The 17,277-nt window shown below is 43.2% G+C and overlaps 3 protein-coding genes across 6 annotated transcripts; 2 read left to right on the top strand and 1 right to left on the bottom strand.

The window, feature by feature from the left end:
* Positions 1 to 685: 685 nt before the first annotated feature.
* Positions 686 to 2,448, bottom strand: LOC135619533 (probable isoaspartyl peptidase/L-asparaginase 2). Its single transcript, XM_065121640.1, has 3 exons — positions 1,941 to 2,448; positions 1,399 to 1,485; positions 686 to 1,325 (listed from the first exon to the last, which is right to left on the bottom strand). Exons 1-3 carry the CDS (start codon positions 2,334 to 2,336, stop codon positions 810 to 812), a joined length of 999 nt encoding a protein of 332 aa, XP_064977712.1. The 5' UTR covers positions 2,337 to 2,448; the 3' UTR covers positions 686 to 809.
* Positions 2,449 to 6,606: 4,158 nt separating this feature from the next.
* LOC103994661 (F-box protein At1g47056) lies at positions 6,607 to 11,011 on the top strand. Of its 3 annotated transcripts, none has more exons than XM_018829824.2 (2): positions 6,607 to 8,427; positions 10,382 to 11,011. In XM_018829824.2, exon 1 carries the CDS (start codon positions 6,721 to 6,723, stop codon positions 8,110 to 8,112), a length of 1,392 nt encoding a protein of 463 aa, XP_018685369.2. In that variant the 5' UTR covers positions 6,607 to 6,720; the 3' UTR covers positions 8,113 to 8,427; positions 10,382 to 11,011. The 3 variants fall into 3 exon arrangements, with proteins under 3 accessions (XP_018685369.2, XP_009413336.2, XP_064977711.1); XM_009415061.3 differs by lacking the exon at positions 10,382 to 11,011 and adding an exon at positions 9,976 to 10,288; XM_065121639.1 differs by lacking the exon at positions 10,382 to 11,011 and adding an exon at positions 8,500 to 8,797.
* Positions 11,012 to 12,437: 1,426 nt separating this feature from the next.
* On the top strand, positions 12,438 to 15,646 carry LOC103994662 (probable beta-1,4-xylosyltransferase IRX14). 2 transcript variants are annotated; one of them, XM_009415064.3, is made up of 4 exons: positions 12,438 to 13,558; positions 13,667 to 14,224; positions 15,251 to 15,496; positions 15,584 to 15,646. In XM_009415064.3, exons 1-3 carry the CDS (start codon positions 12,729 to 12,731, stop codon positions 15,462 to 15,464), a joined length of 1,602 nt encoding a protein of 533 aa, XP_009413339.2. In that variant the 5' UTR covers positions 12,438 to 12,728; the 3' UTR covers positions 15,465 to 15,496; positions 15,584 to 15,646. The 2 variants fall into 2 exon arrangements, with proteins under 2 accessions (XP_009413339.2, XP_009413338.2); XM_009415063.3 differs by having other exon boundaries at positions 15,251 to 15,646.
* Positions 15,647 to 17,277: the final 1,631 nt, after the last annotated feature.

The following is a 17,277-nucleotide window of genomic DNA, read 5'->3' as shown; positions in this document are numbered from 1 at the left end:
TCGATCACTTACATTTACATCCATCCATGTTGAGTTACTAACTTCAACTTTAAATGAATTAGTTACAAAAATATCTTTTGGATCTCAATTTTTATGCATATGACATATTAGTAGTTCTACATTTTAATCTTGAAAATGCTTCAAATAAATCTATTCACACGAGTCTAGATCACGTCAAATTGATCGGGACATTAATTATATTTTTTTATAATAATATTAATAAAAAATAATATCCTATATTAATAATTTTAATTGATTAGATATGATTTGATTTGAGGATAAGATAATGTTAAAAAATTAACAGAGTTTTGTCCTTTCACTCAGCAAATTGATGATGCTACCACCATTTCATTGTCTGTCAGTTCCATATATTTGCCATTTCTTCCTGATTAGGATTTTTTCAATATTAAGTCAGGCTGTCTGTTCATGTAACTCGGTTTGGTTATTGGCACAGGTTGGATTCTGCACGTTCCATTGTACGGAGTGATGAACAAACGTGAACGCTTCGTCTTCCTCCAATTTTATATAGAAAGTGTGCTGGGTTGGTACGTGGGACAATCATCATCGTACGATTGCCATTAGTTCCACACTTGTGCACTCATTTTCTCCGGCTTTTTAGGTAGTGGTTGTTGATTGTTTTGCTTCCGGAATATGAATCCATCCAACAGACTGTCACCATAGGACATACGCAACCATGGAGAAGAACCTTTATTGTCTAGTTATCATCGTGCCCCCAAGCAGCACAGAAGCAGATCAATTAGCATTTCTCAGGTACATCGGGGAAGAGATAGAAACAGAGAGGCGGGCGGCTACCATATGCCCACCTCCATGAACCCATCCTGCGTTGCAGATCCTCTAAACATGCCAACCGTGTTGAATCCGTACGCCACCTCGCCATTTCTCGACACGGCGATGAGCCCGGCCTTACCCTCGTCCAGCCTCTCCTTGATGGCGTAGTCCACCGCCTCCTGTAGGCTCGGCCCCTTGTACTCCATCAGCGCCGCCACGTCCCTCGCCAGAGTGCTGCGGATGATGGCCTCGCCCTCGCCGGTGCACGACACGGCGCAGACGTCGCAGGCGTAGGTGCCGGAGCCGATCAGGGGCGAGTCCCCGATGCGGCCGTTCATCTTGTTCATCAGCCCGCCGGTGGACGTCGCGGCGGCGCACCACCCATTGTTGTCCACCACCACGCAGCCCACCGTCTCCGGCGCGTACATGTTGATCGGCAGGCCGTTCATCTGCAGACCGCCCTCCGCCTTCGCCCCCATCAGTCCCGCGATGGCGCTGCAACTATCCACGCCGGGGATCGGCACTCTGTAATCGAACTGTTCCACGAAGAGCACATCAATTAGCACGGTGTTCGCTTCTGAGATGTGATCATGCGCATGTAACAAATACCACGATACTGTTGGCCTCCTTCGCCAGCTTCAACATGCTCACATTCTCCTCGGTGATAAAGTAGCTGTTATCCACCATTTCAACACCCTGCAACAGTAGCAGATCAGATTCAACAAGCCGACAACCACGTGTTTCAGGCCAGTGTTTTCTTCACCACGTCAAGATTCCAATGGAATCTCTGGCGCGTGCCAAAAGGCGCATGGAATCCCGGGTCCATTTCGGGGTGTGCCGAACGCGGACAAAGGCGTTCGGTTGGGTCGCACAGGCATCGAGTGGTGCAGGTTTGCATGCCCCGTCCTCGTGATTTGGACTCGTGCGCCTCCGTATCTGTCACGGTTGAGCGACACCGCTCATCGTGCAGATTCCATCTCAGCAATATACGCTGAATGATTCTGTACCGATGTGGTTATGTTTGTGATTGAAATCGGACGGTCAAGATCGAGTTACGCTACACAGAGAGATTGATGTCGGCCGTTTGATTGGAATCCAACAGTCGAGATCGTGTTGTCAGCATGAAAAAGGGTGGTACAGGGATGGAGGACCTGTTCGCGGGCGAAGTCCTCGGCGCCGTCGAAGGCGAGGTAGGAGTGGGGGGAGCGGTCCATGACGAGGCGGGCGAGGGAGACGGGGTTCTTGACGGTGGAGAGGCCGGAGACGGCGCCGCAGCGGCGGCCGCGGCCGTCCATGATGCTGGCCTCCATCTCCACCGTGCCCCGCCGGGTCAGCGCGGACCCACGGCCGGAGTTGAACACTGGGTCGGTCTCCAGCTCCCGGACCACCATCTCCACCACGTCCACGGCGGTAAGGCCGGCCTGCAGGGCGCCGGCGCCCAACTTGAGGCACCGCGACAGCACCCTTCGAGCCTCCTCCTGCCGTACCGCGGGCAGGCAGGGGTCGACGCCAGCACCTCCATGGACGGCGATCGCCCAGCTTCCCATCTCCTCTACCTCTCCTGGTTCTTCTACGATGGTGCCATCGAGGCTGCAAGGGCAGGCTATTTATAGAGGGCGGGGCGGACGTGAAGGGCTTCCATAGCTGGAGTTTAGAGAGGTGGGAAGAAGCTCCCCAAGTTGTGGGGGGAAAGAGAGAGAGAGAGAGAGAGAGAGAGAGAGAGAGAGAGAGAGTGCGCGTTCCACGGATCGGGGGTGGGGGAATCTAGTCGTTCCCTTTCTTACTTACCTAAGGTAAAATCTTGTGTGCAGGCAAGTCTAGATTCTCCAGCCGACAGAGTATCAGCCACGAGATTCTTCCTTTTCTGGGTGTTTTTATCTGATATATCGGTGTCCGGGCCAATGCCTCCATCTTAGCCGTCAGTTGCTCATCGTATGGCTCTCGTATAAGCTTCCCGTGATGCCCTAATGCCCATCCCCTTGGCCCGGCGGGTGTCAGCCGCCCACCCATCCGATGACAAGGACAAGTACAGAAGAATCCTCCTCCCAACAGTACAATTATTGATCATTGAGGCTAGTCTTAGTTGATACGATCAAGAGACGTGCTTTAAGGTTTTAAATATTAATGATTCTATCGTATAATATTTGGCTTCTTGAAACATGCATGTGAAAGTGATGGAGAATCGTCAAGAGCAGGAATGATAGATTATATTATCCTCAAATTTTGCCCCATATTAGGATCCATTAAACGCTTGTGTTGCATCACCTAAACCTGACTAGGAGATATCTTGTCTCGTCCAAGACGAGGAACATGGAAACAAGGCATATCTCTTCGTCAAGGTGAAGACCTCTCCGTCGCTTGAATGGGTGGTAATCGTGTTTCCTGTCTCGTCCAATTTATACGAAGGGCACAACACACCAAATTTTATTGTGAGTGCTTCTTTCTTTCACGAGTAAAAGGATAGTAGTGGGTTGATGATTTTTTTTTTCTTTATGTACGTATGTCTACCTTTTATTTATCTCCCTTAATCCATTTTTCAACTTGGATGGTATGGTATGAAAATGTTGATGAGATTATCATATTATTGGCATGTGAAAAATAAGCCATGAGTTGGAAATCTAGTCGGCGGCCGATGACATCATCAATATTTTAAGTGATGCTATTGATTACGTCAGTTTTGAATAGTCCAATATGTGAAGAGACATCAAATCATATCATATGGGAGTTCACTTAGTTTTATCCTAAGAACATTCAATTCTCATACATATCTATAAAATCTTTACCGTTTTTAATAATTCAAAATATCACTATAACTTTATAAAATCCAAGCTCAACTCAAAAATCATTAATCATCACCTAAAAATTTATAAAATCATAAAATCAATCATTTATCACCTGTTTTTATCAAGGATAAAAATCTCTATAGGATAGGTTGTAACACTTGTCTTTAAAAAATCTAATCTCAAGAATAATGAACCTTAAGTCAAAACAATACCTCTTCCTTCTCTGTTCTAGTTCAAGTTGAGTTGTAGGAAGGTTGTTATTTGATTAGTTTTCTCCGATTTTCTCTTCTAATTGTTTTGATTTAGCTAACACAAAGATGATAAAACGATAAGCATATATCAAGAAAACATATATGTCATGAATAGAACAAGTGGTACAATCCTTAAACTAGTTAGTGATACATGTCCTCCATCTTTTCTCCTTTTTTTCTAATTTAATATAAATCCTTTTCACAAATCTATGAGTACTAAAACTCATCCTTTAAAATCTAAAAATTAGGTTTCAATTTCATTTCTATTTTATTCCTCAAGAAAATCAAATATGGAAAAAAGACAAGGTGAGGGACATATGTCATTAGATAACCTAAAGATTATGCTACTTTTATTTGCTCTATTCATGACATGTGATTCCTTAGGCATGTTTGTCAGTTTGTCATCTTTGTATTAATTAAACCTAATTAATTAGAGAAAAAAGTAAAGAAAACTTATCAAATGAGAACTTTATTGTAACTCATCTTGGACTAGAGATGAGAAGGGAAGATGAATTGAAGGAGAGGAAGGAGATTGTTGTTTTGGCTTAAGGTTTTGGACCAATTAATCACCTTTGGGATTAAATTTTTCTAAGATAAGTGTTCTAACCCATTATATAGAGATTTTTATTCTTGATTTCCTTTTATTTATTTGCAATTTGTAGGGTTTTCTTTTTTCTAATGGCATGAACCCTATTTGAGTTATAAATTTGCTAATCTAGATTTTTAAAAATTCTACCCTATCTATCATGTTTTAACTATAATATTTTAATTATAAAATTTTGATTTAGGAAAAACTTATTTTTTTAGAAAGTAAGACTCTTATATCTTTTTTTAATATCTTACTTGAATGATTTAAAATACAATTGCCTACTCAAATATTTATTTCTTTTAATCATTTGGATTCTGTAAAATAAAGAAAATATTTTTCTAATATTTTTACATAAAATTATTTGTAATCTCTATAGTTAGTTTCAATTTGTAAAAAACATACTTTATTTGAAAATAAGCTCATATATCGTTCAAATACTATCTTGTTCGAGTAAATTAGAGTATAATTTATTATCTAAATATCTCATACAATATGCCTCAATTGAACTTGATTTCTAAATATCTAAATATCACATATTCTGTCAAAATAAATTTATTTCTAAATTTACCTATTCTTATTTTTACTTTTTGAACTTGATTTTAAGAAAAATTCTTCTATCAATTGAGTGTTACCTAAGTCATCCAAACATGAATAGATAGAGTTTGATGTGTTATGATCTCACTTTATATATGTTTCTATGTACATTTTGGATAGAAATAAAATGAATGAAATGTAGCATTTAAACTTATGTTTCAGATTTGTTCTTGATATGCTTATAAATATATTTTACTTAATGCTCTTTACTTTATTGATATGCTCATAAGTACTCTTTATGCTTCTCAATACTCCATGGATATACTCATAAATACGTTTTACTTTATTGTTATGAACGAATCAATAGAAATGTCAAATATAACTCGAGCTAATAATTTGTATCAATATATTGAGTAGTTTATATGTTGCTTTTTACTTAACAAGATGACATCTATGATCCTTTGTATCTAGTAAAATGACATCTATAATTCTTATATCTAATAAAGTAACATATATGATTCTTATATCCATGTCTTACACTTTGATTTTAAGTTCATATGATTTATCATCTTTTTTGTTATAGATATTTTAGTCACTTGTTTAGTTTTATTACTCACCCTATTACTATATAAAATTTTAAAATTAGCTTGTTATTTATTGTGATGTTAGGGATTGGGTTGAGATAGTAGACCGTTAGAAGTTTTTATTTTTTAAGTCTTTGATGATTTAACATATATTATTATAAAAGTATACTTTGCTTATAGTGTATTTTTAAACAAATCCGAATTGATGGGTCTTATAAAGGTTCTTCTCATATTTGGAAGTAGTTTAGAATATTAAGTTTTGAAGTTTTATATTGATATGAGTTTATAATAAATGATTGATTTTGTGATTATATAAATTTTTACTCTTGTGGGTTTATATGTGATTATTAATAATTTTTGAGTTAGTTTTAGATTTTTTAGAGTTAGGAGTGACATTTTGAATGATTAAAAAACTACACAGGTTTTATAGATGTGCCTGAGAATTTAATGCTCTTAGTGTCCTCAAATATTATCTTGAATTCTGAGTTTGGATTATGGACGAATCATAATTTTTATGATTTAAGATAGATTCATACCTTTTTAATATTATTTTGGGGGTGTACGACAAAGGTGCTCATATAAAATCGGGAAGATAAAATTCTACGAATGATCATGTAAAATTATATCGTAAACATACCTAATAAAATTTCTTCGATACTTAAATTAGTACAGGATTAAAAAAAATAAAATAATAAAAAAGATTAGGCACCGAAATGATTATCCAATTATTGAATTGAGATAATGATTAATGTAGAGAACTATTATGCTGAGTTACCTAATTATTATTAAGTGACAGATTATTAAATAATGATTTACCTTAACATCAGACTATAAGTGATCATCTTAATCAAATCAATTAATCCTAAAAATAAACTCCTAATTTGGATTTCAGTTACATTATATCTCAAACAGTGATTTCAGAGTCGAACGGTCTCGTACTGACTCTGTATCTATCGGAGTTCTGATGTGATTTCCGCCACAAGACTCGGTCGGTCATACCGATTCTTATTTATTTTTGGGAAATCTATATATACATATCCCCTATTAAAGATGAGTAGTAGTTTGCACATTCCTTCTCTATCCATTCATTCAAATGTTGATATTAGCGCATATATCCTTCCATTTTATAGGGGGCTCCTTTTTAAGTATCCACATTAAGCTCCTCCGATCTCTCTTTCAGAGTCTGCGCCATGCCAACCTCCCGTCCGCAACGAGACCACACGCTGGACCTTCCCGACGACTGCCTGGCCCTCGTGGTCGGCTCCCTCGGCCCCCGCGACCGCAACCGCTGCGCCCTCGTCTGCCGCCGCTGGCTCACCGTCGAGGCCCGAAGCCGCTGCCGCCTCGTCCTCGACGCCCGTGCCCCCCTTCTTGATGCCGCCCCCGCCCTCTTAGCCCGCTTCGACGCCGTCTCCAGCCTCTCCCTCCGCTGCGATCGCTTCTCCGACAGCATCGGCGATGACGCCCTCGACCTCATCGCCCGCCGATGTCCTGCCCTTGCCCACCTCAAGCTCCGGGCCTGCCACCGCGTCACCGACCTCGGCATGTCCGCCCTCGCCTCTCACTGCTCCGCCCTCCGCCGCTTCGCTTGCTCTTCCTGCTCCTTCGGCCCTGCCGGTATCGACGCCGTCCTCCGAGGCTGCCCCTTCCTCGAGGACCTCTCCTTCAAGCGCCTGCGAGGTCTCGCCGACGCGGTCCCCCAGGCCGTCTGTTTCCCGGCCTCCTCTGCCCTCCGCTCCCTCTGCCTCAAGGATCTATACAACGCCCAGTGCTTCACCTCGGTAATCGCCGGCTCCCCTAGCCTCAGAACCCTCAAGATCATACGCTGCTCCGGCGAATGGGATCCAGTCCTTCAGAAGATCGCCGGACGGGTTCCCAAACTCGCTGAGGTCCACCTCGAGAAGCTCCAGGTCGCCGACCGCGGCCTTGTCGCCCTCACCTCCTGCCTGGCCTTGGAGGCGCTCCACCTCGTCAAGACCCCCGAATGCACCGACGCCGGGGTCGCCGCCATCGCCGATAACTGCTGCATGCTCCGCAAGATCCGCATCGATGGGTGGAGAACGAACCGGATCGGCGACTACGGCCTCATGGCGATCGCCAGGGGTTGCCCCCAGTTGCAGGAGCTTGTTCTGGTCGGGATCAACCCAACGGCTCTAATAATCGAGCACATTGTGAGCAGCTGCCGCAGTCTCGAGCGCTTGGCGCTGTGCGGCTGTAAGACAATTGGCGACGCTGAGATCGCGCACATTGCCACCAAGTGCACGGCTCTGAAGAAGTTGTGCATCAAAGGGTGCCCTGTCTCTGACCGTGGGCTGGAGGCTCTCGCTCGAGGTTGCCCCAGCTTGATAAATGTTAGGATGAAGAGGTGCCCGCGAGTGACCTGGGAAGGTGTGGAGTGGTTAATGGCCGCCAGGGGAGGGTCATTTGCTGTCAGCCTGGATGCAGTCACGCTGCAGGAGCCGGATGTGAGCATGAGCGAGGGTGGGATGCAGGAAAGTGGGATCGAAGAGCTTGCGTCTCTCACCGAACACATTGTGACGTTAGATCTTCCCTCAAGCAGCAACGATGGATCCACTCTCTAACCTCGAGCATGAGGAGCTTCTTATCATCTGTTGGCAGAAAATAGTCAAGTAGGAGTGACAATTCTCTTCAGCATTTATGCTGGCTAACTGATGATGGGATGGAGAGACAAATTGGTATCAGAGCAAAGGTTACCGTGGCTGGTCGTCGTCGTCAACATGCTTCTAATATCGAAGAACATGCTGCTCATGATGTCATCGAGATATTGAAATCGATGAGTTGAGGAGCAGGCATATACAACCAAGTCCAACCCATCCATCCCAACATCACTAACTTCTCTCATCGAGATCATCGACATGTTTTCCTCTCTTTGCTAAGTAAGTGTACTTGTCACACTTCTTTTATCATTTCTATACATTTTTGCAAACATCTTTTTCATTCTCTTGTAGATGATCACTTCTGGTGGAAGAATTTCAATAATATGTCTTTCGGAAAGGACAGAATGATCCTTTGTACATAGGTTGTTACCTTTCTACTTGCTTAGAATCTTTGCTAGAAGAGGGTGATTTGTAGAAGTGGCACATACCTTTTTGTGAGTGTTGAACTGCACATATTTTGAATTTCTTTTGTTTGTTTACCAGCTTAACTTGTGATACCAGGGTCGACATCCATTACCTAATAATCAATATATTTCTCGGAGTTGTAATCAGTGCAGATTGTTATGACATGTTTAATATTTCTTCTTCATGTTGTTGTCTGGAGGTGTCATGTACCTGCATGATCAAGTCAGTTTTAATTTTTTTTCCAAGTATGAAATGATTTTTTGGGTACTTGGACATGTACAAATTAAAGGTCTGAATTAAGAAGTCAAATAAACAATACAAAGACATACCTATGCACTTATAAACGTTAATGAGCTTGCTTATCTGTTGATAGAGCTCAATACCTGCTATCTCAAATAATTTTGATTTCCTTGAATAAGTAGCATTTGGCAGAGTTTTGATTTTTGACCAATAGGGAACACAATTAAAATGAAATTTATAATTTCTGCTGGCTGGCTGTGCTTTCTTCAACGGTCCAGCTGAGAAAAAGAGAGAACCAAGGACAGGGTAAGCTACCGCTGGAAGAACCAGAAAGGAATCTGGTTAGAACATTTCTGATTCATGAAGGAAAAGAAAGACTTTACAATCTGGAACAGTATTTATTATATCCACAGATCATACAGATGACACCACGATTCTCATATGAACATTTCTTTAGATTCTTTTAAATTCTTGAATGGTAGAACAATGTGCATGCATTTCCTCTTCCTTGTTAGTTCCGTAGCTGAAACCTTCTATAGAAGTTGACATAGTGTTGTTTTAAGTTTCCTAGATGATGTTTATTGGAAGAGTGACCTGCTTTGGACAGTTAGGAATTTCATGAAAACAGCAATATGAAATCCTACTGAAGTAGGAACACAGAAAACTGTTATAGATCTAAATATGCTCCAGTTCTGATCCTAATTCTGGATGTTCAAAGATATTAGATTTATACATCAGACTCATTTGGTAGCCTTTTAAGTAATTTGTGTGCAGTATAACATGGTTTTAGTTTTCTTTACAATTTGATATCTAGTCGGTCGGTGAAATTTCTAGTCACCACATGTCTATTAATAAATCCTTGGGGCCTATTTATTTTAGCAAAACTGGAAATTGATATCAAAGTGGAGTTCTTGAAGCCCAAGTTCCTTGAAACTTGATTTTGGCCTGAAGCGTATGTTTGTTTGATAATATGCCAAAGACAACAAAGTGAAGTTCCTCAAACCAAATAGCTAATCTTTCTTTTCTTTTTCTTCCGTAAATGAATGCAAAACTTTCTTCGAATTGTGGGTCTTTTGTTATTTCATTTTCAAGTTTCAATCTAATTTGATGAACCAAATACAGGAGCTTAAATCACTTTCACCAAGAGTGCAGTTTTTTTATGGTTCACTTTCATCGAAGCAAAACGCCATTAAAGGCCCTGCCGTGAAACTACTATGGAAGTCTAGACTTGTTGATTTTGCCTGGTAATATCAGTCATTATTTTTCTTACAAAGTAGTTGAGTGATATGTTTTGATCATATTTCATCTGGAAATGATTTCTTGGGAGCTACACAGGAGAATTTTTTATATTAAAATTGATGTGATGTCCCTTTCCAATAATTCAATTCTTGATTGTGGCATCTGATTCTATGTCCAGCATTTATTTCATTTTGTAGGAGTAGTAGATAATGTTCCTACTGCTGACCTTTGACATTTTGCTTCCACATCAGTGCAAATTTCTAGATTTTGAGTTTTATCCTGATCTCAGGTGTACTCTTTTAAGTGGTTAGGACATAGCAGCCACTGAAAGCTATGGAGAAGTGAGAACCTCTTCGTAGACTCTCCAAATCAGTTCTATTGAAGAGTCTGTTCATTGATGGAACACCAACTTTTAATCTGTCTTGTTTTGTGCTGCTTAGAGCTGTGCAATTCCCATATGCCTTGCTTGTTCTCAGTCCAAGTTCATTGACAAAGTGATGCTGAACACATCAAAGCACAGAGCATGACACATGATTGTGCTTCAATCTTCGTTGATGTGGCCATTTAAATCCACATCACTTCCAATTATTGGGGAATGTCAATTTTTTATTGGATTGTTCTGATTACAGAATCTTGATGGATGCCATTCCATTGATGATGGAAGGTGTGAAATAATTGCATCAGTAGACAATGAAGTCCAGACAGTTCCAGGGAATCATCACACATGTTTTGCGGGACTCAAACCCTAATCCACTGGTGTTTGAAATCTATGAGCCCACTAATCTGACTTCCACATGGTTAGCAAGCAGCAGCAAATGTCTGTAGGAAACTTCATGGCAAGAATCCACATGTATGTCTTATTTGTCTTTTTTGGTTCACATTAGATCTCCATTGGTATGTGTGTCCATTATAGTTATCCAGAAATCAGATTTTTGACAGTTATTGATTGTAGGCATTAATATGATTTTGGAATGCTAAAAAAAGGAACAGATCTAAGACCTAGAAATCAGATCATATATATTTTTTATAATTATTTTAAGTGAAAATATGGTTCCATAAATGGCATCACCATTGATGTTGTGTGTGGAACTATTATTGCTTGTAACAACAAAAAGCAATCAACTTCACAGTGGCTTTTGACAACAAGTTGGCTTGGAATAATTGAGCACGTCGACGGGACACCCACCGACCCTCATTTCTTTGTGAGATGAGGACGGCTTACCTCTCCAACATTTATTTCATGTATTATAATGGTTGATATGATATATCTTTAGGAAATCTAATTACTCAATAGGATATCTATATTTCAAGTCAGTCTCATCTAGAATTGATTGATAGGTACCTTAATCTCCATAGGTGTGGATGTACGAGAGAAGTATCACATGAATAGTTGGTGGGTCGATCAAGACAGGTAAGCTAACATTCATTTATTTTTTTGTTGTGGTCAAGTGTATGCACTAGGTAGGTTTTCACCTAAACTTAATTTAGAAGAGATTAGAGAATGTTCTCAATTCTGTAGTTGTTCGCAGTCCAATAAATTTGACAATCGAGTGTGCATGCAATTTGACTTGTTCGATCAAGTCAAACTAGAAAATTTTGCTGAGATGATATTTAAGTCAAATAAATAAATAGTTGACTCGGGTGTTGTTACTCATTCCATAGATATCGAATATCACATCTCTTCGGACCATATTTAAGTTTTATTTATTGATAATGGAATATGACATATCACATCATATATCGATCAAAACATCGATTCAATATCATATTGGGTTCATAATCAGTTCAGTTATTGAGTTAATCATTAAAGGAGTGTTACTAAATGTACCTCGTTTTTTATTGCAAATCTTACCGAATCACTTCAACCCCTAAACCCCAAGGCTTGGAGGATGCTCGACTTCATACGATCATAATATATGCTCGTGAAAGAAAGAAAAAGATCATCTGGAGAAGCATCAGAATTGTATGAGATTAGCATTTGAAAACTAATAATTTTGGATGTATTATTAGTGATGAACCTCTTAAATAAATATCAAGCTCTTATGTAATTGTCCGTCTCTCCTCGCTCAACACTACTAGAAGACAAAATGGCACGTGGCACATGGTGGTGGTATGTGTGAAAGATGAAAAGGCGCGTTAAGGCAAGTCAAAGTCAACCTCCATCTGAGCGATCCGGACACCAAATCCCATTTCACCGTTGTCCCCGACAGCAAAGGAAGCCTCCTGACCTGTTGCTGTACCATCGGCAAGCCCCCACCGACTTTCTCGCCCCCCCAACCTACGCCTCCATGATGGCTCTTCTTCCCCCGCCTACTCCTACTCGCTTCAATCCAAAGCATTCCACTGCTCCTCTATTCTTCGAGACGGCTCCACCCTCGCAACTCGTAGTCCACACCTCTCTTCTTGGCTTCCTGCCTTCCACCAAATCTTCTCTCCATTACTATCCCATCATCCTTTCTTTTCCCATCTCCATTTCATCGAGTAATTTAATATGACACCTCTCAAGTTACCAACTATATTATTAAAAGGATCATTATTTGCACCTCAACCTTCCTTGCCTCCGCTGCTCTACGTGCTTCTTCTAACTCGCAGAACCCAGGAGGAGGAGGAGGAGGAGAGGGGAGGAGGCGACGGATATGAAGATGTCTTTGCTTCAGAATCAGATCAGCCGCCGCGGAAGCGGCGGCGGCTACCGGCCTCTGGATGCCGGTGGCGGCGCAGCGCAGACCGACGGCATCCTCCGCTCGCCATCCGCCCTGTTCTGGATCGTCCTCCACGGCCTCTGCTGCATCATCAGCCTCGTCCTCGGCTTCCGCTGCTCCCGCCTTGTCTTCTTCTTGCTCTTCTCCTCCCCTTCCACCTTCACGACCTCCTCCACAGCAACTGTCTTCACCTCCGCCCCCATCCTCCACACCACCACCACCACCATGACCACCACCACCACCACCACTACGACCACCACTACCCGCACCGAGACGTTGGCCCTCTCTCTCCCCACCCCGCCCCCGCCTCCTCCTCTGGCGGAGGCGTCCCTCGCGGTGGCCAACAAGACGCGGAGCCGCGTGGTGGTGGGCCGGCACGGGATCCACATCCGGCGGTGGCCGCACCCGGACCCGGAGGAGGTGGTGCGGGCGCACTGGATCATCGAGCGGGTGCAGCGGGAGCAGCGGCTGCAGCACGGCGTGCGGACGCCGCCCCGCCCGCTCATCGTCGTCACCCCGACCTACGTCCGCACCTTCCAGGCGCTCCACCTCACCGGCCTCCTCCACACCCTTCTTCTCGTTCCCTACCCGCTCACCTGGCTCGTTGTCGAGGCCGCCCCCACCGGCGTCCCCTCCAACGACACAGCCGCCTTCCTCGCCCGCTCCGGACTCCCTTACCTCCACATCCGCTTTCCCGAGCTCGTACCTGACAACTGGCCCGACCGCCGCCTCACCGAAGCCCGGATGCGCCTCCGCGCCCTCAGGTCCAACGATTCTCCCTTCAAGTCATCCCAAATCCAACAGTAAAGATTGGATCTTGGTCTGGAATTCTGTCAAAATATTGGTTCTTGATTTGGTTTTCCTGGAAACAGAGTGGTGGGGGAGAGGAGAATGGACGGGATCGTGGTGTTCGCGGACGACAGCAACGTGCATAGCGTCGACCTGTTCGACGAGGCGCAGAAGGTGAAGTGGATGGGCGCGGTCTCTATCGGAATCCTAGCCCACTCGGGGCGAACCGAGGCGGTCGGCGACCCGGAGCTGAGCGAGGAGGAGGACAAGGAGGGGAACTCTCCTGTGCCCATCCAAGGCCCGGCCTGCAACTCCTCCGGCGACCTGGTCGGGTGGCACACCTACAATGCTCTGCCGCACACGGGCGCCGCGTTCGTCGGCGCGGGCAAGACCATGCGGGCGGCGAAGATGGAGTGGGCCGGGTTCGTGCTCAACTCGAGGTTGCTGTGGAGGGAGGCCGAGGGGAAGCCCGATTGGGTTCGGGATCTCGATGCGGTGGGCGAGGACGGGGAGGAGATCGAGAATCCGCTGGCTCTGCTGAAGGATGCCTCCTTCGTCGAGCCTCTGGGGAATTGCGGGAAGAAGGCCCTGCTCTGGTGGCTCCGCGTCGAAGCTCGCTACGACAGCAAGTTCCCACCAGGGTGAGTTCACGAAACCTCTGCTTCTAATCATCCTCTCCATGAGAAGCCAGATACTAATACAAACATGTTCTCTGAAGCTTCAGCTTTCTTCTGATGGTTATCATTACTATCCTTCCACACTTTTACAGTTCTGCATTGCTAGATCGAACCTTTGTTTGTGACTCTCTGCAATGTTTTGGCACATGAAAGATGAAACTACATTTTTGATTCTTAACGCACTTCTACTAGGACTAGTTTGTGGTGCTTCTAATCTGATTACTGCTTGCACATAAAACTGTGTTGCTTAGGAATTTGTTCTCTGTATCTTTGTATGAGTTTGTCGGAGCATCTTTTGTTTTTCTATCTATTGCAAGATCAGTAGTCTTGTAGTAACCAAAGGAATTATGGGGTGGGATGGTTCGGGCATGGGGAAGACATGACCGATGCTTCAACAGGATCATTTTACAGCCTGCACGAGATCAGACTGTACTAGGAAACATGATTCTTCATGTGTCGGTGGGATTCTGTGGCGACAAATTTCTGCTTCCATACTGCATACCTCAAGCAGATTAAACCACATTTTTGTTCTGTGATAGTTCTGCTAGATTAATCTATCATTAGATAGATTCATAACAATGCTGTTGATTCATATGGTCGTCGCAAGTAATGTATGAAAGGTCTTTAGCAGCAAGAGAGTATATTAGGACATTATAATTAACATGAGAGTGAAAGTGATCTTCTGAGGGTGTTATGTCATTAGTGAGGTCTTTATTTCTTGCACCACAAGAGCAAGAGCATCGGTTTGGATTCAGCGATATCCAACTTCGCTGCTGACAGAATAAGATAATTTATCAAAAATGCCATAAAGGTATTGAATGAGAAGTCTATAACCCTGTGAATCACAAAACATATGTTTCATTTTATTCGTCTCACCAGAGATCACCTTTTTCTCGTCATCTTGATCATATTATCTTATGCAGGGCAGAATGATCCTTTGCTATTCAATTTAGGTCATATTACATTGACTTTGCTTCTTTGTGCATGCAGATGGGCAATAGATTCTGCTCTGGAAATCACGGTTGCTGCAAAGCAAACTCCATGGATCGATTCACCTCCTGAGCTTCCATCTGAAATGATGGCGATCGATCAAGATATGTTTGGGATGAAATTTTCAAGGAAGAGCATGCCATCGTGGACTAGTCACATTTCTCATGACAAAGAGAAGCACGATTCATCATCGGTTGATGCAGACCAAAACTAGTAGATGAAATGGCACCAAAGCGTGCCAGAGAGGTCTGTGTATATGAATTTTAGATAGTTCTCGATCGTTCCTGCAACTTGTTTGCTTCGAAAAGAGTAACATCAACTGTTGATGACCAGGCGTTTTTCCAGCTTCGCTGCAAGAACTATACAAACACAATGGATTGCAGCCTTTGATGACTCTGTCTTTGTATTGCTTCACTTGGTTATCCTTGCACTGCTGCTACAGTGGCTGGTTTCAGCATTTGATAGTTGAATGGTGGAGCACTCACCATGCCATAAAGTTTTGCTAATTCTTTCTATAGTCCCTTTTTATGTTTTGGTACTGCAAAATACTTGAGAAACATGGTGAATACTACATAATTAATGGTTGCAATAGCAAGATATAATTTCAGCATGTTGACATGTTTTATGTCATATGTGATGCATATATACCTTCTTCTCTTTTGTTGTCCTACTGCTTAGGAGATTTGCATATCCATCCCTTCATTCTTTCAGGATTCTTATCTTTTCTTCTAAAACCTGTTGAAAAATATTCTGAAAAATGATATGTTTGGACAATTCATAGAGTTGGGATGATAGAGAAGAAGAAAAAGAAAAAAAAAAAAAAAGGTATTGATGACTAAGGAAAAAATTATTTCGTCACAAACACTACCAATCTAACAGTCTCATCAATCCTTTATCACAAAGGAAAAACCATGTTTATCTATGAACCCCTTCATTACAATAATGTTGAGAACATTCTATAGAAAAGATTAAATTAAATAAACCTATGAACAATCAAAAGCTGATATGTAATGCATATATTAATGTGTATTTCTTTATAATTTACAGAAGCATACAGAATTAAACCATCACAAAGTCCACACCGCAACTATTACATCCAACACAAACATACAAGTAGAGAACGAGGATTAGTTTTGGCACGTTAATTCTAATGCATGAGAGCGTACGTGGACTTGCAGCGTCGTCAGGTCGGCGAGGTCCTCCCCCATGCGCAAACCCGACCGAGGTGGCCGACGATGCAGGCGAGGGCATGGCTAACCGACCGCGCCACGAACCCGATGCACTGCTCGAAGGGGTCGCGCATGCACGCGTGCCAGCCCGGCGGCCGCTGCCGAAGGCGCCACCAAAACCTGGTGATGCAGTTCTGGTTGCGGTCGGCCACGATCGCCACCGGCTGCATGTACGCCGACGCCGCGTGGTTCACCAGCCGGTTCCGGATGTAGATGGCCGAGGAGTCGAAGCCGCGGGGGGGATGGCGGCTTCTGCCGGCGGAGGCGTGGGAGGAGGAGAAGAAGCAGAAGGCGGGGCGGTAGCGGTGGAGGAGGAGGATGTCCCGGAGGCTGGTGTAGCGGTAGTGGTCACGGTGGGCGTCGAACTGGCGGTGGCCTTGCAGGGGTTTGGATATGATAACCTGTTGCATCTCTGTCTCCATATCTACGAGCTATTTCTTGTGCTTAGTTTATATAGTCGGGTGACATGACAAGGAGAGGGGAGGAAAGGAAAGGAGTGGCCATCGATGGCCTCCCTTCTTATTTGTCTTCGTCGATGGTTGGCTTGGAAGATTCAAGGGGAGAAGTGCAGGGAGGGAGGGAGGGAGGGAAGGAGAGAAGAGAATTTGGAACCTCAACGGTGGTTGTCCAATTGTTTAGGTTTTTTGTCGGGGATTGCTAAATGTGGATGTTCTTAATCTTTTGACCCGGACAAATTAGTTTCTCTTGTTTGTTGTGTGTCGTGACATCAAAGTGCCAATTGTTCTTCTAAAAAAGACTTTAAGATTAAGATTGAATTTAATCTAAGTGCATCAAATT

The sequence above is a fragment of the Musa acuminata genome, chromosome BXJ2-8 (assembly GCF_036884655.1).
Source record: "Musa acuminata AAA Group cultivar baxijiao chromosome BXJ2-8, Cavendish_Baxijiao_AAA, whole genome shotgun sequence".
Classification (NCBI taxonomy): Eukaryota; Viridiplantae; Streptophyta; class Magnoliopsida; order Zingiberales; family Musaceae; genus Musa; species Musa acuminata.
The sequence above is the reverse complement of the archived record's forward strand: the minus strand, read 5'-3'. Positions and strand labels throughout refer to the sequence as shown.